We start from the raw sequence: 27,500 nt of genomic DNA, 5'->3' as shown, positions 1-27,500 counted from the left end.
AACAGCTTATGGCTTTATCCAGAGGAGCGGTAACAACCTGAATTAGGGATGACTTTTCTTCTCAGACTGTTTTAGTATGAAATATTCAGATCGTTGACCTTCCCCCATATGACTCAGAGGCTGGAAGAAGTCTAATATATAGGCAGCACAATGCTTTCACATTGCAGGCATGTTATTTTGTTTATTGGTTCATTTATTCTCACTAGCCCTTATTTTATAGTCGGGAGAACGGAAATATAAGGAGACCAAGCAACCTGTTCAAGATAATGGGGCTAACTAAAGTAGCAAGGATTAAATCCAGGAGTCTTACTAGAGTGCCCATTCTTAACGCACTATACCAGAATAAGTAGGTCGGGCACACAATGTTAAAACAGGTAAGGCTTGAGCGTTGAAGCGTGAACCGACCGTTATTATTGGTGGCATGACCCGGTTTTGAAACCAGTTTCTCCAGCCTTAAGATGGAGATAGTACCGAAACTAGGAGTTTGGTGTAGAGTGAGATAGTGAATGTGAAAGTGAACTTCAAACTACGTAGGTAACTCCACCTACAAGCGTTTAGGAAAGAGAACCTGTAAACCGAAATTTACGAGCGCCGACAGCTGGTACTGCCCGGGTGAGGCTCCGCCCCCAGCCGGTGGAAGGTGGGGCAGGCAGGCCTTTGCGCATGCGGAGGCCGCTGCCCGCGCCCACCTCTGACCCCAGCGAGAGTAGCTGCTGTTTCTGAGAGGACGATTCGTAAGCCGGGGTCCGGCGCGGTTAACCATTCTCCTCCCTTCTGCCCAGTCCTTCATTGCTCGAGCGACGCCCGGAGCTTGGTCGGTTCTGAGAAGCTTATCTGGCTTTCTACGGAGGATCCGTCTGCTGGCCCCATCGGTGGCTGTCGAAAGTGCCGGCCTCGCGCCGGCGCCCGCAGCAGCCGGGTGGGAAGGCTCAAGATGGCGTGCCTGTTGGAGACCCCAATCCGCATGAGTGTCCTCTCGGTGAGTGACCCTCTCGGCGCCGGCCAAGCCGGGCCCTGCCCACAGCATTACCCCGGTGCCGTGAGCTTCCCGAGCACCACGCCCTGCGGTGGCCTTATGTGGGGTACACGCGACCCGGGCCGAACCGGAGGCGTCTCCCACTCGCGAGCTCCCATCGGTGCGGATTCCCAGGACGACGTCCGGCAGGCGGGGAGGTCGGGCTCTAGGCAGCCGGCCCATGGGCGCGGCTTGGGCTTGGCCGAGCATTTCCCCTGCCTCCCTCTCTGCTCGGTTGCTTCTCTGGACCCAGCTCGCTGCCGGCGGCGGTTCAGGGCAGGCCTGGGACCGAGCGTCCACTCCATTCTACCAGGCTGTGGCTAGAAGAGGTGTGAGCCGTTCAGCTGCCACAGCACGAAGGTGCCAGGCTAGGCGTCTTCTGTCACGTCCCTACACCCAGGCACCTGCCAGAGCCGCTTGCTTCTTGGCAATGGGGGTTTCCGATCAGCTGCAACTCTTGCTATAGTGTATGGTTATTTAGACCCTTTTTCTGTTCTGCTCCTGCGGTCGCGGCTCTGACACTAGAGAAACTATGTTTCTATTGCCCGGTGTTTGTTTTTTTCTTTAGGGAGGGCAAAACATTTTAGAAGGAGGAATCAAAAGAGGGGAATAAAAAGAAAAAAGGACTAGCTTTCCACATCTTGATATGCCAAGAAGTCATACTATTTTTTTAAAGTTAAAAAGAACAACAACAAACCAAGGAGAAGACATTCACCTTGCACTATATTGTCCTTAAAAGAACAGGACCAGCAATGGAGTGAACAAGAATGAAAGTTGTTGGGAACTAACTTTGGAGGGTTTTGCAACAGATTTTAGCTGTTGGTCTCCAATGATTCATTTGTTATTGTTGGAAATAAAGGAGTACGCAGGCAAAGAGTGATTGATCATCTAGTAGACTTGTTGAAACCTATTGAGATGATAGTTGAATTCTAGATGACTTGTTAAGATACCTACAGTCTTGCAACTCCAGCCAGTTCCTTTTCTCTTCTCTGAACTCTTACACAAACACACTCACGTGCCCAGAGGCACCTAGTACTTCACTCAGGTTTAGAGCCACGCAGTAGCATGCTATCTAGAAAATACTCAGGTTACAGTACAGTGCAGAATGTAATTTTGGGAGTCGGTCAACAGCTCTATCCCTGGACACGATATGCTGACCTGTTTACTTAAACTGCAACTAAAGAAGTATTGTTCACCCAGATGTTGCGCACATTAATCTGCTACTCCACTGACGATGTCCAGTTTTGTGGGAGAGCAGACCAACGACTTCTCTCACTGTATTAAAAGGCAAAAAGGATGTATCGTATCGGTTCAGTTCCCCTTTGATTGCGTCATTCAATTGCAGTTATCCATCAGTTCATCTGAAAAACTTTTGGTTGCCCCCGCCCCACTAGTGATTGACCCCAACCCTTTGCGCACACTTGGTAAAGTGCTCTTCGAACACAGCCTTAGCTCCACCTGTGACTTCTTTACTTTTTGTACATTACCAGCTTCTATAGTATATATAATCGAAGCTTCATTTGTCTTACTTTTCCAGTAAATGATTATGTTCTGTTTATTTCACTCAAGAACTTCTTGGAGAATATTTTCCGTTTTGAGTTAGAATTTTCTCTAGCAAAATTTAGTCTCATTTGGGAGCCTAAACTCACTCTAGTTTTCCAGTTCTTCGGTCATAGGGCCTTAGGAAAGCAGAACTTTGGACAAACACTTTCAAATGTCTGAACTTACTGATCTTACATGCTAAAGGAAAGGTGTTCCCTTTGAAACAGCTAACTAAAGCACCGTTTCCATATTATTCATTAGAAGCTATCTGGATTGAGGAACTGGCTCAGTGGGTAAATTCCTTGCTTCACAAGCATGAGGACTTGGGTTTGGATCTCCAGTACTTAGATAAGAAGCCACACATTGCAGTCCATGTCTGTGACATCAGTACTGGGGGCAGAGCCTGGAGGCTTTCTGGCCAGTTGGTCTAGTCTGAACATGGAGCTTTAGGTTTAGTGAAAGACCCTGTCTCAAAAAGTAAAATAGAAGCAGGAAGATATCAGATGTTGACCTCTGACCTACACACACACACACACACACACACACCCCACACCACACTTGGGTGAATCCCTATATACCAGTGAAGTACAAAGCCCTGTGTTGTGTACTTTAGCAAATGCAAGGGTTTCCAAAATGCTCTGAAGGCGCTCATAGTCCTGATGACTGGAGTGTGGTAACTAAGTTGACTAATGGAAATCAAATTGTTTTAAATGATTTCCATCTATAGTCCATTATACTTTCTTCCTGAGAGACCTCAATGCATGCTTAACCTTAACTACTCAATCCACACACACATCTACATTATCATCTTGACTTTCCACCCACATCTAGTCTCAAATCTTTGTGTGGATGTCATCCATAACATCTAACGAGGCATCTTCTTTTTTCTGAGAAGACTTAGTCATGATTTCCCAGTTTGAGACTGTCTTTAACTCGTCGTTCTGTTAAACTTCGCCGAATCATCTTCATCTCTTTTTTCCCTCATACTTCTGTTTGTTATTAGTGTTGCTCACATCTTTTTGAATGAGGGCCCTCCTTCAGGACACATTGCTTTGTGTATTCACTATCACAGTGTCTTTAATTATTATATTTATTTATCGTGTCTGTGTCGGGGGGTGAGGTACATGTGTGCCACCGAGCGTATATGAAAGTTAGAGATAACTTGAAGGAGTGTGGTGCTCTCACCATGTGGGCTCAGGATCAATTTCAGGTTATCCGGCTTGGTAGTGTTATTCTGCCAGCCTTTGGATATTTTTTGAGAGAACTGTCTTGTAATATTGCTGGTCTTGAACTTGTAGGCTCCATCTGTCCTCCTGCCTCAGCCTCCTGGGTAGCTGAATTACAGATGCACCTGCTGCATCCTGCTTTAGTATTTTTTCTGTCTCAGTTCAAGCCCATTTCTGTGTGGATTTCATAAAGAATACTTTGGAGACCACTTCTTAGTTTGAATTCTTCAGAGGGCTCTGACTTTGGAAGGGGTGATGTTCATAGATAATTCTGAACTTCAACATTGTTTATCTTCCATAGGAACCATCCATTCCATAGAAGTGAATTTCTTAGGTTGAAGTTGGTCATTAATTCTTCCAAATTCCAGTAACATTGTGCACTCATTGTATGTAATTGAAGCTTTGTATATATTTTTGTTGTTGTTTGTTCTTTTCTTACTTATTTTGAGAGACAGTCTTATTGTAAAAGACTGGCCTTGAATTCAAGGTCCTTTTGTTGGAGCTGAAGAGATGGCTCAGCCATTAAGAGCACTTGTTGTCCTTGTAGAGGAAGGACACAGGTTTGATTCCCAGCACCCACATGGCAACTCAGCTCCAATTCCAAGGGGTCTGACACCCTCTTCTGACCTGTAGACACCAGGCATGCACATAGACACACATGCAATCAAAACACACACACATAAAAAACACCTTAAAACAATAGCATTGTTTTGCTTCAGCCTCCAAAAGTACTGTCCAGATTGTTTCATGTAATGTGTTTTGATCTTCTGACATTTGCTAAGTACAACATTAAGTTAGGGAAAGCAGTGGTGAGCTACACGTACCTGTCTGTGTATTTGGAGATTTTAGTTCAATAATAACACAGAATCATGGAAAGTTTTTCAAGAGACACTGAGTTGAGAGTTCAAGAATGAGTCAGAACTAACTAGGAAAAGACCACGGAAGAGCAAAACGGTCAATAGATCCCCTCAATTATTATTCTGCAGTAAGTTTTTAAAGAGTAAATTAGTTCAAAGATAAGTGCCTGACTTTTTTTTCTTAATCCTATTGTTAGGACATTTTTTTTTTATAAGTAAAAGGTACTTAATAAATGCTTGTTGAAGGAGGTGGATAGATTCAGCTCTCTTTGTACTGTACCATGGTCATTCCTGTTTAACCTTGGCCCTTCAACCTATTTCCCATGTTTTAAATTGTTTGTCTTTGTTTTTGTTTTCTTTTTTCTCCTTCCTTCCTTCCTTCCTTCCTTCCTTCCTTCCTTCCTTCCCTCCTTTTTCTTTGAGACAGGATTTATTTGTGTAGTCCTGGCTGTCCTGGATCAGGTGTCTTTGAACTCAGAGGTCAGCTCAGCCTGCCTCTGTCTCCTGAGTGCTGGGATTAAAGGTGTGGGCCACTACCTCGCAGCCATAAATTGTTTTGTATTTTTTGTATTTATTTTTATTTATTTATTTATTCATTCATTTATTATGTATACAATATTCTGTCTGTTTATATGCCTGTGGGCCAGAAGAGGGCACCAGACCCCATTAAAGATGGTTGTGAGCCACCATGTGGTTGCTGGGAATTGAACTCAGGACCTGTGGGAGAGCAGGCAATGCTCTTAACCTCTGAGCCATCTCTCCAGTCCTTATTTTTATTTTTGAAATAAGTATAGGCTCACTGGAAGTTGCTGAGAGGTCGTGTGTAAATCTAACTCTGGTTACCCATTGGTTATATTTTACATAATTACAGAAACAGGAAATTGGTATAGGTATGTGGATATTTTTGTAGCATTCTATTACTGCTGCTGTTAAGATACAATAGTATCCATCACCATGAAGATTTCCTTCATCTACATCTTTAAAGTCACACTCCTATCCTTAATTTCTGGTGGCAACTACTTAACTTTTTTCCATTAACAATTTTGTAAGTTTTCTGCATTGTTACATGAGCAGAAACATACATTTGTGGCCTATTGGGATTGACTTTTGTCACTCAGCATTATGCTTTTGAGAGTCATCCAAATTATTGCATATATCTGTAGTTCGTTTCCTCTTGCCAAATAGTATCCTGTGAGTGGATGTCCAAGTATTTATTTATAATCAGTCATCTATTGAAAATTTTTGTTTCTAGATTTTGGCTATTATGACCTATTGTGGACAGTCTCTGACAGGTTCTTTATGTAGATATGACTGAAAGAAATACCTAGAAGTGTAGTTACTAAAAGTATCATTTTACATATGATCAATGTGTGTTTAGTTTGTCAGGAAACTGATGAACTTTTCAGGTTACCATTTTATATTTCTGTCAGTAATGTATGAGAGGTTCAATTTCTCAGTCCTTATCATTATTGTTAGCTTGCATTATAGCTTCTCTAATAGCTGTGTACTGATACTGTACTATGTTCTTAATTTGTGTTTATTTCCTTAATGGATAACAATGTTGAAATCTTTTCATGGAGTATAGGGAAATGTTTGTGTCTTTTTAAAAAATGTTCTCTAATTAGACTGCTTGCTTTTTGGTTATTGAATTTATATGTTTATTAGGTGGGTATTTACAAGTACTTTATGTGGTCTTTGCTTCCTTTAGCTATGAGTGAAAAATGAACCTTGGGGCTGGTGCTTGTCTCCCAAAAGAACTTTGGTTTTAACCTCATGCCTTACACAAAAAGTAACTCAAAGAAGATCAGAGGTTTATTGTAAAAAATTAAAGAAACAAAACAAAACCAGCCAACGAAAGCCAGTGCTTTAGAATAAAGCAGGAGGGCTGGAGAGGGCTTAGTAGTTAAAAACTAAACTCACAATCAAAAATAGAATAAAACAGGAAAAAATTCCATGGAATCTTGTATTTGGTGAAGACTTTTAGACCTGTTGAAAGAGTTGATAAGTTAGACTTAACAAAATGAAAATTTGCAAAGACCTTGTTGAGAAGGTGATTGCTGCAGGCGGTGGTGGTGCACATCTTTAATCCCAGCACGAAGAGGCAGGCAGATCTCTGTTGAATTTGCATATCTGGTATAGACAGCTCAGGAGATTGTTGGCTTTAATCGGTTCCTTTACAGTCTTTCCCAGAGGTCAGTGTGTCCTTTATAGATGAGCAGCTTTCTTTCATTATATAGAGTTTTCAAAGTCTGTAGATACCGTTCTGTTTTTGTCTGTTCAGTTCTTGACAGTTTTCTGTTTGGTGTTGCCTATTGCTGCCTATTGATCTGCTTTCTTTTGTGAGCAGTTGGCAGTAATAAAAAACTGTGACGTTAAACCCAGCTAACCTCTAAGCATAACTTCGCCTTCCTTTGGTTTGAGTAATAAATACTAAAAATGAAACCTGTTCATCATGTTTCCAGAGTTAGTGTATAAAACACCTCAGGGTTTGTAGGGTTTGTGCAGGGTTTGCCAGCAGAGGTCCTAAAGAATATTGTTGATATGAGCGTCTTACTCTTTAGTGGCAATGGGTGGCATATGAGGGCTGCTTATTTCATGTTTCAGGGCATTTTGTGGCCACCTGAATTCAGACACTTGTTGCTCAGTAAATCTTCTAACCTATGAAGACTCAGAAACTTCTTAATACAGTCTTCAGTTGTATCTGGAAAACTAGCATTTGGATTGATTCTGGGATTTTGGCTCCCTGCCCTCCAACCCCCAATCCAGGGTTGTGTGCATGCACTCTGTCACTGAAGTTCATCCTCTACATTTTGATTTTTTTTTTCCCCCTTTCTGGTTTTTCAAGACAAGGTTTCTCTTGTGTAACAGTCCTGGCTGTCCTGGCCTGTTCTAGAGCAGGCTGGCTCATGAACTCATTGAGATTCACCTGCCTCTGCCTCCCGAATACTGGGATTAAAGGTGTGTGCTTTAACCACTGCCCAGCTACATTTTGATTTTTTATTTAATAGTTGTTCTAAAGTAAATACTATCTACCAGGTTGATTTGTGGGTAAACATTCTTATTTGACAAAACATAATGTCTGTTCCCTTCTCATTCACTTAGTATCGGTGCTGTGATCCCTGAAGCATGGTGGGGGGTTTTAGCTTCTTAAGGATTAGAATTACCCAACCTCTTCACAGAAGATCATGCGTATGCCTAAAGAATCACACGGTTTCTAGGGGTTCAATGTTTCTCTGAAGCCTGCATGTTGGTCCTGAGTTAGCTCCTTTACCTGTCCCAGTGTCAGACACCAAAATGTGCTATTCAAAAGCCATTTTAATTAGTTTGGAATGGCAAGAGTAAAATTAACAGTGTTTAAAAATCAATTAAGGTTTCATGTTTGGGACATGAATCTGAGGAATCTTAACTTTTTTTGTCCAGATTTTGTCAGTGAACTCTCCCCCAAAGTGAACTCTGGCCACTGTAAGGGTTTTGTATAGGAGATGGTATAATGGACTTTGGAATGCAAAGCTAGGTTAACTGGAGAGTCACTCTAGAAGAAAGTAAGATAATTGAGGGTTTCAGCACAGGCAAAAATGGAAAAACACATTAGAAGTATCTCATGGTATTAACATAATTGTTACAGGCTACAATGTAGATGACAGACAGGTAGATCCAGGGAGAAAATATAATGGAAAAGCTCTTGCCTACTGTAGACATGAGGGCTGAGTGTAAATAAGCACCATGGATAGCTCCACGGCAAGGCCGCTTCTGCCTCTGAGAAGGGGAGGCAGCCTGTGCACAGCAGTACTTTTGAGATGCACCGAGAAAGACTATACCCAGGATCTTGAAGTCACTACACTGTTGCAATCTTGAATAACTTAAAAACTATTGTATGGTACAAGGCAACATCTATTTGTGTCTAAGTAGCTCACTTTTTTTTTCAATGTCCATCATCTCTGAAGTAAATTGGTACTACCTTGAGCAGATGTGTCTCATTTTTATTAAAAGCCTTATGTTAGCAAAACATTATATTTGTCATTCTGTAGGCCTTTGAAGTGTTTGAAGATCACCTATCTAAAATATATCTATTTCTGTTTGACCTTAAAAACATATGTAACGCGTACAAGTTTGATTGTTATAGGTGACTATTAACCTGCATTATTTCTTCTTCTTCTTCTTCTTCTTCTTCTTCTTCTTCTTCTTCTTCTTCTTCTTCTTCTTCTTCTTCTTCTTTTCTTCTTCTTCTTCCTTCTTTCTTCTTTCTTCTTTCTTCTTCTTCTTTTTTTTCCTCAAGACAAGACAAGGTTTCTCTGTAGCTTTGGAGCCTGTCCTGGAACTAGCTATTGTAGACCAGGCTGGTCTTGAACTCACAGAGATCCGCCTGCCTCTGCCTCCAGAGTATGGGGTGGGGCAGCATTTTTTTTCCCTCCTTTTGGAAGTGAGTTAGAACTTTGAAATATATAGTAAGAGCAGGATAGTGATCTACACATGAAATGTCTATCTTTGTTAATAAAGTACTTTTTGGGTAGTATTTCAGAAGAGTCTAAGTTATTCTCTCAAAATTAGGGAAGACTTATTTAGCATTTAGTTTTGTCTGCTGATCTGATAATTTTTTTTGTCTGAAATTAACTCTTGGGCAGTGAGATACTTATTTTCCCATAACTCTTCAAATGATAGTGAGGAATGAGGTAGTATTAAGGTTTTTAAGTCTTTTATGTTCTTAAAAGAACATAACTCTGTTGTAAGAGCCTTCTTGTTTGATTCTGGCTGCCCAGCAACTCAGCCCGGAAATAATCACACAGAAACTATATTATTTAAATCACTGCTTGGCTCATTAGCTCTAATTTCTTATTGGCTAACTCTTACATCTTATTTTAACCCATCTCCTTTAATCTGTGCATCACCACGAGGTCGTGGCCTACCAGCAAAGTTTCAGTGCCTCAGTCTCCAGCAGCAGCTCCATGGCTTCTCCCTGACTGCCTTTCTCCCTGCATTCATTTTAAGGCCCCCCCATCCCCAGCTCTGTTCTCTCCTCAAGCCAAGTCAGTTTGTTTATTAACCAGTGGTATTCACAGCATACAGAGGGGAATCCTACATCACAACCCAAACCAGGAGAGAAGTGTATGATTTGAAAAGAGGCATAGTTTAGTAAAACGCCACTCTCAGTATTGGTTTTCAGTATTATTGAGTATGGAATTCCTGGTTTCTCCAGGGACAAACATAAGCACAGTAAGTCCAGGGCTTTAAAATGAATAACTGAGAATATTTGACTGGTCTGAATAGAATTTCTTTGATATTCCAGAATATTGATGTAGTGACAGAAGGGTGTTAGTTGTTTTTGTTGTTTTTTTTTTTTTCAGATGTTTTTGGAGACACTGGCAACTCATTTTACACTGTCTGGGGGATGGAAATGTGTTTCTGGGGTTCCCTCTTTGACTGGGTGGGTCATTACAAGCCGTGGCAATTAGTTGTTCCCAGCCTTGCCAAACTCACTTTGTAGTAATTGATGTTTACATACTGATACCTTTTGTTTGTAAATGAAAAGTGTTAGCTGTACTCGTGTATAACTTGAAAGTTGGCATAATAGCCTCACTCTAGTAAATGAAAAAGAAAACTGATTTAGGATGCCATGTAAAATTGTAAATATGCAGGTATATTTATACCAAAAATAATTAAGTATTTCCAAATGTGCTTATTAACTACTTATGTGACAGGCACGCTATAGACTGATAAAGGCTTTAAGATTACTTAAATGGAATCCTTAGTGATTTTTATGTAGCCTCTGTAATGTCTGAATTTTTAGTAAAAGGTCCTAATAAGACAAAGTATGACCTTTATAAAGGTGCTGCAGTGATTGTACATTAAAGTAAAACAAAATATACTTTCGGTTTATATGTAGGATGGAATTTGATTCTAAGTTCAGACAATTAAGACTTTTTTGTTTTATCTTGGTAAGTGGATAGTGTGGGTGTGGGGAGGGGGGATGTAGGTGGTGAGCCTGCCATCTCATGGCATATACCATCCTTAGTCCTTGTTCATTAGATGTCAGGTGTGTTTTTACAGATTTATAAAATACAGCCTAAGGAGTAGTTTTACTTTGGAACTACTAGGCTTTCCAAATGGTGTATATAGCTTTTTGGCTCTAATTCCCATTGCTTCCAGCTTGTAACAGTGTAGTTACAATAGAGGGACATGAAAATAGAAGTGTATGTAATCTTGAAGACATAGGTAGGTACTGTTATCTTTTTTCTACTCCATCTTCCCGATTGTCTGAACAACCATTTAAATCTTTGTTGTAACTTCAAAAATTGTTTTTTTTGGGAACAAGTAAATGAGAACACAAAACAAGTATTAAAACATTTTAATACTAAATTGTATTTTCTTTCCTAAACATACCTTGTGTGTTATTTCCCCCTCTTCATCTGATAAATTAATATTAGTCTTTTAGATTAATTGCCCTAAATATTATCTTTCAACCCTCTCCCCTTTTTAAAATCTTTTTTTTTTAAGAGAGTTGTTTGGTTTTGGTTTTCAAACCTCTCAATATTAGTTCTCATTGGCCTGGAACTTACTGTGTAATCTACCTTGGCCTTGAGATCACAGAAATCCTCCTGAGTTCTGGGCTTACAGGTTTGGGCACCACACCCAGCTTCTGCTGACTTTTACATTGACAGTCCCACTTGCTACAAGTCAGCTTGTATTTCCCTCACTTGTGCTGGGACTGCATTGTGGGTAGGAAAGCCTGTTTTATCTCTCTTCCCAGCTTCTAGCACAAGGCCTGGGAAATTAGTGATAGGAATGGATTTCAAACTGCAGTAGGTTTAAAATGGAATTCTCTTCAGAGTTCGGATATCATGGGTTTTAGTTTGTATTTTTTTGTGTCTTTCTATAAACTTGTCTTCCTCTGAAATGATAAACATTGTGAACAATTTGAAGTTTCTATCAGATTTTTTTTTATTAATTGCTATTAAATTTTGCTTAGTTGTCATTGGTTTAAACTTTCATTTTTTTTTTATGGAATCAGAATTCCACAGTGAGGGGGAGGGGGCTGGAGTGATTAAGAGCACTAGCTGCTCTTCCAAAGGACCTGGGTTCAATTCCCAGCACCTACATGGTGGATCACAGCTGTATGTAACTCCAGTTTCAAGGGTTCCAAGGGATCTGACACTCTCAGTGCAGGCAGAACACCAATGCTCATAAAATAAATATAAATAAATCTTTAACAATTCTTTTTCAATATTTATTTATTTATTTATTTATTTATTTATTTATTTATTTATTTATTTATTATCTATACAGCTAGCCAGAAGAGGGCACCAGACCTCATTACAGATGGTTGTGAGCCACCATGTGGTTACTGGGAATTGAACTCAGGACCTTTGGAAGAGCAGGCAATGCTCTTAACCACTGAGCCATCTCTCCAGCCCAATCTTTAACAATTCTACAGTAGAATCTTTTTTTTTTTAAATCTTACATTCCTGAAGACCATATGAATTAGAAGTTAAATAAGAAAATGTGTTTTAAACTGTAACATACTAAAAATGTGTTTATTTTTTGCCAATTAAGTAGGTTCTGAGATTCAGCTGCTATTACTTGAGGACAGCTGTCCTTGCCTGAAGTTTGACTTTAATCATGAGTATGAGCAACTATAGGGCATTAGTAGACTTAGCCAGTTGTTCATTTTCTTTTCATAACACACACAAGAAAATAGAATTCTTTAGAAATGAGTAGTATACATTCACCGTGTATAGGGGATTTTTTGCATATTATCTCATTTAAGCTATACTCTTAGCTCTGTGTAGCCATTTTATAATAGATACAGTCACAAAATTTATTTTTTTGTCTGCCAAATTATCTAATCTTTTTATTATTATTCCTTGTTTTTTTGTAATTGATTTTTGTTGAGCTCTACCACAAAATTTAATTTTGCACACACTTACATAGTGGTAAAGCTAGGGCTCAAATAAATCTTTGTTTTTTCTACTCCATGGCATAAATGATATTATATTAACATAATTGTAGGAATAAAAAAACCTAAACAGTAGGAGAATAAACTAAAGAACAGGCAGTATATTGAGCAGATACTCCTTAAAGAAGAAGCACAAATGACCAGTAAATACATGAAAGAAATGTTCACCATTAGGGAGAGGCAAATCAAAATGACATTAAGGTCCCATTTTAAGCCAATCAGAGTAACTATCATTAAAAAAAAACAAATATTGATAAGTGTGGAAAAAAGTAGAATAACTGTCACCAAGAAAATACAGATATTTATGTGTGGGAAACAAGAACCCTTATACACTGTTAAGTTATTTCACCTACTGTGGAAATGGGTATGGAGGGTCCTCAAAGAATTAAAAATAGAATTACTATATGATTCAATTATCCCAAGTGTGTATTCCAGGGAGTCAAAGCTGTCTTTCTGTAGAGATACAGGCATACTCAAGATGTGTTGCAGCGCTCAGACTAGGGGCACACTGACAGCATGGGTAAAGACAGTGTAGAATACACACACACATACACACACACACCTATTTTTTTATTCAGCCATAAAGAACAAAACCTGTTATTTACAGGAAGATGGGTGTAACTGTAGATCATTCTGTCAAGTGAGAAAAGCAAATTCATAAAGCAGGAAAAAAAAACCCATGAAAATAAAAAGGGAACCGTTACAAGCGAGAAAGGGAAAAGAAGCGGGTTTAAGAGAAGATAGTAGAGATGGGGTCTAGAGCAAGGTATCTGGTAGGAAAGTGTCACAGTGAGACTCGTTGCTTGTACAGTTGTGTGCCCCAGTGAAAAGTAAAGAGGCTAAAAGTAAAACAACACAGAGAAAGCAGTAATAAACTAGAATAACTTTGATACCTTACTAGCTATAAACATCTTTCATTCTCTGGTAAACTAATAGTTTAGCTTATTTAGCTCGAAACTCAAGTTGGATACTTCTCTTCATTTATAAGTTGCCTTTATTCATGGCAAGTCTGGGCTTTAGCAAACTGTCATTTCAGACTTTTCCTGAAGAGTTTTATTTATTTGTTTTTAATTGATTTTTAAGAGAGAATGACTTGAATTTCTCTTGTTCGTGGGTGGCTCAAGAGGTGCAATTAGAGCCTGTTCTGGTTTGCCTGTTAAAATCTCTGACCAGTTTTCTGAGCTATTGAGGAAATGCTTCTCTTTTATTGCTACTAAAGAAGTCTAAAACCTGGGTGATTGCACAGCCCAGGTTGTCTCCAGTACTCTCAATTTGTTTGTGTTCTGTGCTATTATTAATTTCTTTTTTACCTGTAAGCAAGTCATTCTGATTTAAATGATACATCAGTACATTTAAATATCTATTTGTGTGTTTTTGTGTTTGTGTTAGATATGTGCCAAAATCTAGCTGCTTAAAAACAATATTGATTGTCTCTGAGTTCCTCACTTGGGCTGTTTTATAGGGATTCTCAATCCTAGTATATCTGAAGCCAAAATTTTTATTTGTGATACCAAGTCTTGGAAGTAGTGTGCATTTTATATAGTGCAGAAAAAATTATTAGAAATACTTGGTTTTTATTTCAGTTTCCCAAAATTTACAACTGAAAGGGTAGACTCACATACCTACAGGGAACTCCAAATGTTCTGGAAAGTTTCCTAATAATGGTTTTAAACTTTTTTAAAACTTTTAATTAGTTTTAAAATTGATAAAATTCTGTTTCTGTCCATATTTCATATGATAAAAACAGCCATGGGAGGCTGGTGGCCGTCACGCTGACACAGCAGTTCTTGCCCAACATCTGTGTAGTGGATCCCCTCTCCACTGCTTTCTCCTTTGCTCATTCTGCTCCAGCTATAGTGGCCTCCTGCTCTTTCATTGTGACAGACACAGTTGTTTAGAGCCTTGTGTTTGTTTCTCTCTTTGTCTGTAAGGACCTGCTCTTCTTTAGGCCTGTACTCAAATACCACCTTCTTATCATTACTTAGTACCTGGCCTCATTATCTTCATTCTTCGCTCTTCATTCCCAGACTGCTTCCTAAAGCAACAAGAACTATGGGGGAGGGGACCCATCTATCGAGAAAAGCAGTGAAATGCAAGAATTGCTCCATGCAGGCAAGGGCATGAATATGTGGAAGTACTCATGTCCTCCATTTGCTTTCTGTCATGTTGGCTTAGGGGATTATCTTTTTGTGTACATGGTTGACTACTTACTATTGGAAGCTTCTTAGAGGGCTCTTCATTCAGTGTCTTTGGCATCTTCTTTGGCACGGAACAGAACTTTCAGCAGAAGGCAATGTGAAATGCTCAGTGGTGAGCCACATCTGAGTTACTCTTTGTCATTTATAGGCTGCAGTCTTCTCTAGCCTCTCTGTTCTTGCTCAGTACCAGCAGCTTGACAGGCTACTTGTCAGTGTTGGCTTTCCAGGTCCTGTGACTGTGGTCCTGACAGTGAGTGTCTTCCCATGTATCCACTCTGCTGCACAGCACTCTTTTTCTAAGACAGTCCTTCCAGTGTGTTCCATAAACTTCTCTTTTCTATTTCTAGTAGGAAACACAAAACTGTAAACTGTGGGCATGAGTTCTTCATCTTTATTGTGTTCCTCACTACTGTGCTTGGTGTGTTGAATGAACCAGGCACAGAACAGGAAAGAGTTGCTCTTACAGGAGGGAATTTTGAATAGCCCAACAATTTTGGAAAAGAATTGCACAGTTGGCCAGGGGAAAGGGCACACTCAAAACTTTATCATTTACAAACTTACTAGAAAGCTGTGGTAATCAACACTGGTACTGACACAAGACTGTAGATTAGTGAAAACGAAGAACAGAAATAAATCAACTTGTGGGCTTCCCTCAGACCCTGTAAATAGGATTTTTGATCAGGACACCAAGACAGTCAGTGTCTTTCCCCAAGAGGTACTGGGACAACCAAATATTCACACTTTTTTAAAAGTGTGAGGAACTCATTTGAGTTAAGATATATCACCTATGTACCATAGCTTTTCCTTCAGTTGGTTTTAAACATATTGAGAAGCAACAGAAGATGCACAGCTGTGGAGTAAAGGGGTGAACTGTAAAACCACATGTCTGCCTCCGGGTAGGAGAGTCTCAGAGTTGGAGAAATCCGGAAGAGCTCACTCTTGGAAAGCCAGGAAATGGGTGGGGGGTGGGGAGGTGGCTTAGTTGGCAAAGTATTCACTTCAAGAATGAGGGCCTGAGTTCAGGTCCCTGCACCGAAGTAGTGGGCATGGTGGCATACGCTTTAATTCTAGCACTGGGGAAGTGGATCAGGAGGCCCTGAAATTGGTAGCCTCCAGGTTCAGTTAGAGACTCTCTCTAACTTAAATGGTGTGGCATAACTTGTATGTTTGTTTTATAGATTTGTGTAGTTTACCCTAGCTTAGAATTCTTTTGTCATGTCATGTCTGTCTGTCTATTTCTGTTTTATGTGTACAGATGTTTTTCCTGCATGTATGTCTGTGCATCACATACATGCCTGGTACCCACAGAGGTCAGAAGAGGGTGTCTGATCTCTTAGAACTGGAGTTACAGCTGGTTATGAGCCACAATGTGGGTACTGGGAAGTGAACCCCAACAAGTGAAAGTGCTCTTAACTGCTGAGCCATCTTCCCAGCCTTGTGTGTGTCATCTTGGTCAGCATGGTAGCAGTGATGTTTCCTGTGTCTGTCTGAGGGATTTCGTTGGAGCTCTGGCCAGGAGCTGTTCTCCTATAGTGGTACTAGACAGAAGAACGGGCCCTCAGTGTCACTCACAGACATATGCAGGATCCAGCTGTCAGTGGAGCGCATGCTTTCGTGCTGACAGAGCTGGTGGGACTCGGGTTAGTTTCTAGTGGAGCCAAGTGTCCTCTTTCTCCCCTAACCTACAGGTTTTTCTCAGAGAGTTTTAACAGACTAATTACAAAAAAGAGTATCCTCTTTTAGTTCTAACTTTTAAATGAACCAAGTTACCCTTGTTGATTCCTCAAACTTCTTTACCAGTTTCAGTACCAAGCTTAAGAGTGTTTCATGTCATGGACTTTGTTATTGTTTTTTTTTTTCTTTAAATTGGGTGGGGTCTTAAAAATGTGATTGACCGGGCTGGAGAGATGGCTCAAAGGGTAAGAGCACTGGCTGCTTTTCCAGAGGTCCTGAGTTCAATTCCCAGCAACCACGTGGTGGCTCACAACCATCTGCAATGTAATGAGACCTGGTGCCTTCCTTGCCAGCAGTACATTGTATGCTTAATAAATAAATAAATCTTTTAAAAAAATGTGATTGACCACTGGCATCTTGAGCTGAATACTGTAGTTTCTAGTTATTTTGATAACTAAGAGAAAAAAAAAATTCCCTGCTAACATTAGCATTTTAGGGAGCAAATAAAATGTGTTCTGGAAGGAGCCCCATTCACTTCCTTGAGGTAGACTATTCAGCTATTTGGTGTTGTGGGTGATTTGCTCTATGATTTGTGATTTGCATGGCTTCAGATGTCATTATTTTTCCCCTACTTTCTAGGAAGTAACAGCTAGCAGTCGCCACTATGTTGACAGGCTATTTGACCCTGATCCCCAGAAAGTTCTCCAAGGTGTCATGTAAGTAGTATGCATTTAAGACTATCAAAAAGTCTTGTTTGTCTTCATGTTTTGATCTGTCAAATAATATAATTATGAAAATGCAGGCATAACTTCTTTGATTTGGCTTTATTTATGTGATGGATTGCTTGATGTTCATGACAATATTTTAGTATATAGATTTATCTGTTGATAGTTATTAACTAACATGATTGACTTCATTTTTCTTCTAGAACCCTTGTTTTCTGTTTTAAAATCTTTCCTTTGGGTAATGCTTTTGCTTTTAATATCTATAAAAGCAAGGTAAAAATTGATAGCTAATAGTTGGAAAGCAGTGGGAGAATAGGTTAGTATGATTTTGTTGTTGTTTTTTTTTTAAACTCATCAACTGTCATCAGAATTTCCAAGTGATAAAAAAGCTAAATATCAACCTTTAGAAAGCAGTCCTTAGAAAATTTAAGCTCTTGATAATGGAGAGCATGGATAACCTTCTTTAATGAGGGGAAACATTTTTAATCAACACACTGTAGGTGATTATTTTTAAGATTAAAGTTGGACAAATGGAATAAGATTTCGAGTAACTGAAAAGTGAAATTTTTGTCCTTTTGAGGTTCATAGGCTTTTCCTTTTAACACATTAGTTCTGAGCAAGGAGCCTAAGGCTGCTTGTGGAGTTGGGAAGCACAGGACCTACAGGCCTCTGCAAGGCTCAAGGCTCAAAAGAGGGTTAGGATGAAATGCCTTTGGGGTAGCCATCAGGCCACAGCAGATAAGTGTCCTTCCTTTCCTCTCCCTTACTGATGTTTCAGTCAGATGGTACTTTAAGCTTTATTCTTGCTCAGCCATGGTAAGCTGAAATGCTCTGCTTATTTCGATTATAATTCTTTTTTAAAAATAGCGACATCTGGCTGGGTGGTGGTCATGCATGCTGTAGTACTCTGGAGGCAGAGGCAGCCAGATCTGTGTGAGTTCAAGGCCAGCCTAGTCTACCAAACGAGATCTTAGACAGCCAGGGCTACACAGAGAAACCCTGTCTTGAAAAACAAAAATTACATGTATGTGTGTGTGTGCCTGAGTATATATATGTGTGCATTTTATGCATGCAAGTACCTGCAGAAGCCAGAAGAAGGTCCCTGAAATTGGAGTTATTGGTAGTTGTGAGCCACCCAATGTGGGCTCTGCTTTTAGCTGCTGAGCCATCTCCCCAGCCCCTTGACTATAATTCTTATTCAAAGCTAGGGAAGCTGGCTAGAACTCACTTAAAATTCTTGACAGTATTTTTGCCCTTTGTTTTAGAGAAACAAAAAGAGACAATACCCCTCTGCCCATGTTAACTTTGCTTTTGTCCCCTTAACTTAGAGAATCTATGACAATTTAATCAGCTCTTTTAAAGACTAGTTTGAATGTTCCCAGAAAAAGTGGTATAAAAGCCTCCATTGAGTTTTGGTTATGACTGTAAAGGAAAATTAGTTAAGATGGACATTTAAATACCATAGCTCTGTAGGCAAGACAGACACTCCATGAAATAGACAGCTCTATAGATAGAGAATACTAAATATTGCTTAGGATTCTTCAGTTTAGTTTAAAATGCTCATTGAGTATTTAGTATATATTAGAAGATGATACTTTCATCATCATTACTGCTTGTTAAGAGAAAGCTAGGTTTACTAGTCAGTGATCTTACCTGATAAGCTTGTATTCTGGGTCCTATCTGATGTGAGTAATTAAACTCAGGTGCTACTTGTCACTTCAGGAAAATTTTAGTTACTAAAGACCACTATAGCTTTCGAAAAGTTGACAGGTCAGAGAGAGCGATGAAAGGACAAGGGAGCACTGCATTGTAGCCGGGCAGCTTAGGTGTATGTAATGTGATAGATAGCCTCAGTGCCTCTTGGAAAGCTGGCGAGGCTCAGACACGACTAGCTCTCAGCTCTCAGGTTAGGCAGACAAAGGGTATTTGTTTATATGAGGGGGTGGATTGAGCATGAGCGTTGGAGTTGACCAACTGTAGGTTAAATCCCTGATTGGGACATTTCCTGGTGGGGTTCTTTCCTATCTCTATGTTTGGGCCAATTACTCAATTTCCTTGAACCTTTATTTTGTCATCTTAAAGAGAAAATAACCACCAGCCAAGTTGTTGTGAGAAGTATCTCAGAAAAATACTTTTCAGTGCTTGGTGTTGTGGCTACCACCCATTGTCATTTAAGTGGTCAGCTTTTACTGGCCTAGTTAAAATAACTTTAAAAATGGTGGGAAGGGGCACTGACTTCCCTAGTCTCCCCTCTGCTTCTTGGAGGTTTTTTCTCTCTGTGTGTTTGCTATATGTGTGTTTCCTCATTCCTAATAAAAGCCTTTCTTCAACTGATGGGAAAGAAAGATGAGTCTCTTCAGAAAAGAGAAAGGAAAGTTCAAGTTTTAAAAAAAATCAGAAACAGTATAGTTTGAACTGAAGGGAAGAGGGAGAGGAGCTAGAGGACCTGATCCGGGTGAGAGTGCTCCCGTGACAGAGGTGGCTGCTCACATCTGCTTACGGCCTGGATGGAACATGTCACCAGCCATTGTTTGCCACTCTGTTTCAAAGTGAAGCTAGTCTTACAGAGGCATATTCACTGAGGTTTTAATAAAGCTTTTTTTTCTACGTACAAATATTTATTTTTCCTGAACAATGTCACTGTCTGAAAATTATAACAAATTACAGAGTAAAAAGTGAATTAATTATAGTTTTAACATTTTATTTTTAGATACATTTGTTCAGTACAATATTGATAGAGAAAAAGGAAACCACAGTGATATTTAAGAAAAGGTGCTCATTTTTATAACATTATATAGGAGTCATATTGTATATAATAGATATCTAGAGGAAAATATCTAGAATAGAACCAACCAAAGAGAACCTTTTAGTTTTAGGTGAGGAACAGAAACTGAAGTAAATGCTTATATATCCAGAATCCAAATGGAGAAACATAAAAGATTGATAAGAACTATAGCTTAATCTGCAATTCAACTGAGTTTTATCTTTATAACCATTAAATTTTTTTTCTCACAAAAGATTATGAATATAAATAGCATAGGAAAAACAAAGTTGAGGAAATTAAACGTAAGCTGCTCCTGGATAATGCAGAGCATGAAGGAACATGTTACCTAGTTGGTGACTGCAACCGTATTGGAAAAGTTAGAGTAAGAATTGGTACTACTTGACAGTTGTTAAAGAATGAATCTTTTTTATTTTATTTTTATTTTATTTTATTTTGAGTTTCTCTGTGTAGCCCTGGCTGTCCCAGAACTAGATCTATAAACCAGGCTGGCCTTGAACTCAAAGAGATCCTCCACCTCTGCTGTGACTAAAGGTGTGCACCACTGCCGGCTACATCTTAAAGTCTAATGTATATTACTTTGTTTGTTTTGTTTTTAGAGACAGGGTTTCTCTGTAGCTGTGGTCTCCGGAACTTACTCTGTAGACCAGGCTGGCCTTGAACTCAGAGATGAACAGACAGTTATATAATGTAACTTTTCCTTGATAGTATAACATTCAGCATAAATTTGAATGATCCTACTGTATCAAAGACTTGAATACAGAACCCAGTCCCTTATTTTCCCCCTAAAGAGCCAGTTTCAAATGCATAACTGAAGTTAGGTGTGGCATGAGATGTGCAGGTGGGATGGTACTCCTGTAGGCTGTGAGTTATGGTGGAATTTACAGCTGTAGAGGAAGCAGGCATACCAGACAAACTAGACTACATTGCAAATTCTGAGCTTTCTTTAGTATGGAGGTCAGTATATGACTAAGCAATTGTAGCTATAGAACACAGAAGTAATGAGTACCCATAATTCTAGTGCACAGGGGCAGAGGCAGGAAGAACTTGAGTTGGAAGCCAGCTTTGGCTATATAAGAAGTTCAAGGCCAACCTGGACTGTGTGATCCCCTGCTTCAAAACAACAGCAGTAAACAAAAGACAGTTGCAGTACAGTTTTTGGCAAGGTTATTTGTGGTATTGGTTCAGATTATCTTAAACTCATAGTTGAAGTGTTCAAAATTTTGTAGAACATGAATCAAAACTATTTAAATGTTCCCCTTTCTTCCCCGATTTACCATGTGTTCAGAACATGTAAATTAGACTCCTGATCTGGTTTTTTTGTCATGGTTCTTTAAAAGAAGATCAGTTGATACTCCATGTGACCGTGCATTTATATTCCTATGTTGAAAGGCAAAGGTGATCCGAACAAACATGGCTGGCTCTGTAGTTTCAAGGTTGAGTAGAATCAGATCTGGCCTAGATTCCTCAAGGAATTCACAGGTAATTGTCAATGCCATAGTGTGATTTGTGAGGTTCTCACTAAGATCCAGTTTCTAAAGTGCTTTCTAAAGTATTTTAGTGTACGACTGAGATGAGATGGTTTTGGTAATGATTACTGTTTTCTGGCTCCAGAGAACAATGTCTCTGCTTTTGATATAGACAGGGTCTTCTTTTATTTGCTAAAGGAACCAGAATTAGTAGTTCACATAAAAATTAAGTATTTGCTTCTTGAGAATTTTTAAGGTTACAATGTTAACTTTTTGGTCAATAAATATATAAAGCAATAGTATACTAGAAGAGCAATGTGATAGAATAATCCTGAGTCTTAAAAGTGGTGTTCTAAACGGAACTTAGCCTGGGAGTTACAGCCGACAGTGAGATTGCCATAGTGCCTTAGCTCAATTTGACATCATCTTTGCTAGCTATAGAAAGACCTCTTTCTATGTGTATATGTGTAAGGCTGACTGTGAAGGCCTGCTATGTACCTGTTTATATCTAATACATCTTTTCATATGTACAAGGTACCTGTTTGCTGCCACATTATTCTGTAATGTATTAATATACTCTTTGATGTTCTTTGGAATGGTTGAATTTAAAATGTTAATATATTTCAAAATGTTGAACATTTGTTGCAAAATTATTATGTTGTGTACTTTTGTTTTTTGGAGAAAGTAAGGTGATTTGCAGTCATGTTGGTAGAACAGTTAGATCCAGTAAATAGTCTAATTTCTGAGGCAAATATTTTTCAGAATTGTTCATTCATTAGGGAGAAATATGATCAAGATATATTATATACATGTATAAGATTATCAAAGATAAATTCTAAAAATACTTATTTGCTACTAATGAACCTTAAGATGCTGTAGAAAATTATATATTTACTGTAAAATATTTTAATTTTATGTAAGCTTTTTAAGAAATTACATTTTAAATATCTGCATCACAAAGTAATTTATAAGGATGAGCAAAATTACTGCCAATCTTTAGGCCTATTCTGTTTGCAAATATGGTAGGAATATGGTTTGTGTTTGGGTTGACTTGAGCTGAGTTTCCTATGAAAAGTTTACTGTCTTGACCTGAGGATGTAGCTTGGTGGTAGAGGGAAATTGTTTAGCATCCACAAGACCCAGTTTCATCCAAGAACTGGAAAAATAAATTGATTCCTGATTCAAACTTACAATTTCGAAGTGCTAAATCATCATCGAGCTCATTTTAAAATTGGTTTTTGGTGCTGAGGGCTGATTCTAGTTGAGCACTCTCCCTCGTCCCTGAATTCTAACTAGCATGGCAGCTACAAATGGCTAGTTGTTAATCTGAAATATAAATATTGTTTAATTGGGATGTCAGTGTATGCACCTCATTTTCTAGCCATGCTTAGAAATTGAAAGCTCAGCCAGGCACTGTGGTGCACGCCATTAGTCCCAGCACTTAGGAGACAGAGACAGGTGGATCTCTGAGTTTGAGGCCAGCCTAGTCTACAGAATGAGTTCTAGAACAGCCAGGGCCACACAGAGAAACCAACACACACACACACACACACACACACACACACACACAAAACCCAAACAAACAAAAAGCAAAAAAAGGGGGAAGAAGTTGAAAACTCATCTTGGATAATGTAATAAGATCTATTATATTGCCTTTTTTTTTTGAAGATTATTGTAGGTGGAGTGCGGCGGGCTGCGTGCCGCCTGGCTAGCTTAGCCCCCCAAAATAACAACACAGAAACTGTATTAATTGAAACACTGCCTGGCTCATTATATCAAGCCTCTTCTTGGCTAACTCTCACATCTTGATTCAACCCATTTCTAATAATGTGTATGTCACCATGAGGTCGTGGCTTATCGGGGAAGATTCAGCATGTCTGACCTGGCAGCTTCATGGCAGGCGGCTCTCTGACTCTGTTTTTCTTCCCAGCATCCAGTTCTGTCTTCCCCACCTACCTAAGTTTCTGCCCTATCAAAAGGCCAAGGCAGTCTCTTTATTCAACCAATGAAAGCAACACATCCTACACCAGAAGATATTGTTTTATTCTTAGCTACCCACAAATATGTGGCTTTTTTCCTTCTGAATTTACAGCTTATTGTCTTTAATATGTCTCCATATCGAAGTGGGCCAAACCTTATACCCAGAGTGTAGTTTATAGTACCCAGGCTGTTATTCGGCTGTTTCTTACCATTTAGAACAAAAATGATTAGAAAATAGTATTTTCTTCTAAGCGAGAGCTGTCTCAGTAATTGAGACACAACACTGGTTCAGAATGAAACTGGTGTAGCTGAACTTTGCGCTATTTAGAAATAAATATAGGCTTATTCCTGATTGAAACTTTGTTTCTTCAGCCACTCTAGATTTCAATTACTTTTTTTCTTTCTTTTTTGACACTATTTTAACAGCAAGGTGTGTGTGTATGTGTATATATATATATATAGTTTACCGTCTTTCTGTGCTCTGTTTAAATGTCTGCTTGGTAGGCACCATACATTGTGTTTAATATTTGAGCCCTTTATCTCTAATCTTTTTTCAGAACAAAGAAAAAGGAAATGAAAGTAAAAAGTTTGATCGCCATGTAATACTCTGTGTTTCCTAAAACCATCCATTGCTGTGCAAAATTGAGAATGTTCCTGAGCTCTTTACCTGGCAAGTGCACTGAGGTGCATTTGTAGTGTTTTATTTTATTTTATTAGTTTTAAAATTTATTTATCTATTATGTATACAGTGTTCTGTCTGTCTGTATGCTTGCTGGTCAAAAGAGGGCACCAGATCTCATTAAAGATGGCTGTGAGCCACCATGTGGTTGCTGGGAATTGAACTCAGGACCTCTGGAAGAGCAGTCAGTGCTCCTAACCTCTGAGCCGTCTCTCCAGCCCCCGTGTAGTATTTTATTACCGACTCCTCCCATCTCCCCAAATGGGGTATTTCCAAAACATGTGGTTTAAACTTTTCTACCTGAGTGTTCTTCTGTTTTCCTTTTGTTTGTTTTGGTTTTGTAAATATTTATTTTTGACAGTTTGTATGTAAACAACTTATCTTGATCATACCCCATGCTTAGATATTCTTATTTTAACTTTAACTTAGTATGTCTGAAGTCAGAGTAGACCTTTGTTTTGCTGAGGGATTTCTTCTTTAGCTTCTTATGTTTTATTATCCCCAAACATGAAAGAGTTTGTGTACCTGCCATGTGCCAGGCACTAAGTTGTGAGTGTAAATAATAGTGAATATAGCTTCTGTCTAGAGGATTCAGAAGCCTAACGAAGTCAAGTAACTACAGACACAATCAGTCTCCCTTTTACCTGATCATAAAGTCCCACGATGACGACTGGTGTCATTCACTTAGTTGGCCCTCTGGACTTCTGGCTTTCTCAGTGCACCAACCTACCTACCTTTAACTTACCTTCCTTAGGCACTGCATTCTTCATGCCACTTCTGTGATCACTGTATACAGAACACTGTATACATAATAAATAAAACGTCACAGTTCCTCCCTAGTCCTCCGCTAGTCGCTCTCTTCTCCCTCTCACTTTGGTTTCACGCCACCCTAAAGTGAGCCTTCTTTTTTCAGATTATGTTCCTGCTGTCTTCACTCCCATCATAATCTGCCAATAGGCTTTTCTTTTGCTCTTGCCATCTGCTTGCCCAAGTTCTGACCATTTTCTACAGTTCAAGTTAGCTCCTCCCATTGCCTCAAAAATCTTTCAAGTTTAGCATCTCTATTTTTAAACCTATACTATAAATACTGAATTTATAATTTGGCTGACCTGACACTGTTAGTAATATTTTTTGTTTCTCCAGGGAGATTTTAACTCTTCAAAACAGGCATCGCATTGTGTGATATTTTGTAACTTCCAGAACACCTAGTACAGCACTGAACTTGAGAACTGGTTGATGACTTTTAGAAGAATATAATCAGGCATACCCTTCTCCCAAGCATCAGTAGATAAGATAGGCAAGAAGTTATTTTCTTTTGATCTCCTGGGAAAAAGATGTCTGACTAAAAGTTAAAAATGCTTTTATTTTGTATATAGACATAGAAAAATAAAAAGAAAGATACCAAATTTAGTTTTTCATCAGGTTGCTATAAACTCCTTATGTGTAGAAGGAAATGGAAAAAGCAGTCATCTGCCATAGAAGACATGAATTGATTCTTTTGTTTAGTTTTTGTTTTTTGTAACAGTTCTCCCTGAGTAGTCCAGACTAGTCTGAACTTACTATGTCGTCTAGACTGGTTTTAAACTCATGATCTCCCTGTCTCAGTCTCTTCAGGTGTAAGCCCCAACCCTGTTGTCACACTTGGATCTGTCCTTTAATATGGGGTTCTCAAAAATAAGCAAATACACAAATCTGAGTTTCATCTTTCTCGCGGGGTTACTCTTACCCATGGCTGCCATGAAGACGAATAGTAGGTGTGGAGTACTATGTGAACTTGGGAGGTGGAGGGAGGTGGGGGTAGATCTGTAGGTGTGGAGTACTATGTGAACTTGGGAGGTGGGGGTAGATCTGTAGGTGTGGAGTACTATGTGAACTTGGGAGGTGGAGGTAGGTGGAGGTAGATCTTGCATAGCTTTGTTATTCTGAAATCTTCATTGGGTTTGCTTTTTATAAAAGTATTTCTCTGGCATACATTTTAAAGAATTATTATAAGTAATGATCCTTATAGTAACATCTCTGATATTTCCAGGTCAGACTTACATTCTTGTCTGTAAAAGGGAATCATAACAGAGTGAAGAGTGTTCTTTAATTAAAGGCTCCCAAAGAAACACCTACCCAAACCTGGAGCTGTCAGGTCATCCTGTAGGGAGTGAGTGACAGTGACCTCAATATTAGACCAGAAGACTGAGGACAGGGATGAGTAGATGATGACAGGCAGACTGACAGACACTGCTGTCCATAAATGAGGTGATTGTCATGTCTGTCCTAACAGTTTCATGAACCTGCTAGGTTACTAGAGTAACAACTGAATATATTTAATTTTCTGGCTGTTAACATTTCTGTGCAACATGGATATATTTACTTACTGAAGCTAAAGCAAAAATCCCTTTTTTCTTAAACATTGATAACAGACTAGTAAGAGAATTAGAAAATTGGTTTTGCTGGTTTGTTTGTTTTGTCTTTTGTCTGTAATGCACTTTACTTTGGTTTTGGATATTTGGGATGTCTCTACAGACTATTGTAGGGATAGACATCTCATTTTTTGCTTAGTTTGGGAAGGGGAAACAAGGAACAAGGATTGAGAGTTCTATAGTAGAGAGTAACACCTGGCATGACAGAGACTGAGCAGGTGGGTTCTGGGTCAGCAAGTGTGCTGCACTTAGCATAGACTGAAAGAAAACACCAAGGGATTTGATGAAAGTGTGTGACCAACTGGTGGGTTAGTGTGGCAGTGATTCAGAACTGTCTCTAAGGAGAAAACAGTAGGCTTTGATCAGGAAGTAGGAGCCCAAGCGTACAGTCTTCACTAACTGTTCTTTATTGAGGCCTTAGTATTCTACTATTGTATAGCTGTATATCAGAATTTGGTTTAAAAAAAAAACCTTAATGAATAGCGTTAAGCCTAATAGCCTCATAGTGAATAGTTAATTATCTGTTTTAAATCATCCAGAAGATCTGAGGGAAAGTTTATAGATAGGGTTAGATCAGTCTTTGTAAGACTTACCCTCAGATATTGAGCTAATAGAAAAGCGAGGAGTTTCAGTGTTTGCCTCAAGACATAAAACTATCAGAAATGTATGGTGACATCAGCTTTCAGTTCATACCAGGATTCCCTCGTGATAGCTGAAGGATTGCAGAAGAAAGCTAGTTAACCCTTGATGTGTCTTCATTAAGGCCTTGGGCAGGTTAGGCAAGCTCTCTGCCATAGAGCCATACTCCCAGCCAATAAATGTGGTTGGTGTTGGAAATACATATTTGTTGATTTTTTTTAAAGGTTACTTTCACCTCCCCTTTACCCCGTTTTACTACCAGATCATGTTTTGCTAACTGTACAACTTTTTCTAGGATGGTAACTTTCAAGATTACACAATATTCTTTTTTTTTTTTTTTTTTTTTTTTTTT

At 39.1% G+C, this 27,500-nt stretch overlaps 1 protein-coding gene across 4 annotated transcripts in view; it reads left to right on the top strand.

Moving 5' to 3' along the window:
- Armc8 (armadillo repeat containing 8) overlaps positions 1 to 27,500 on the top strand; it is a 94,385-nt gene that overhangs the window by 523 nt on the left and 66,362 nt on the right. For all 4 annotated transcript variants that reach the window (XM_050139327.1, XM_050139329.1, XM_050139328.1 and 1 more), the window contains exons 1-2: positions 1 to 979; positions 17,103 to 17,179. The exon at positions 1 to 979 is cut by the window's left edge. In XM_050139327.1, the coding sequence (XP_049995284.1) occupies positions 935 to 979; positions 17,103 to 17,179 (122 nt within the window). In that variant the 5' untranslated portion in view covers positions 1 to 934. The remainder of the gene's footprint in view (positions 980 to 17,102; positions 17,180 to 27,500) is intronic.

The sequence above is a fragment of the Alexandromys fortis genome, unplaced genomic scaffold (genome assembly GCF_014885135.2).
Source record: "Alexandromys fortis isolate MF-2015 unplaced genomic scaffold, M_Fortis_MF-2015_v1.1 scaffold_36, whole genome shotgun sequence".
Taxonomy (NCBI): domain Eukaryota; kingdom Metazoa; phylum Chordata; class Mammalia; order Rodentia; family Cricetidae; genus Alexandromys; species Alexandromys fortis.
This window is presented reverse-complemented; position numbering and strand designations above follow the sequence as displayed.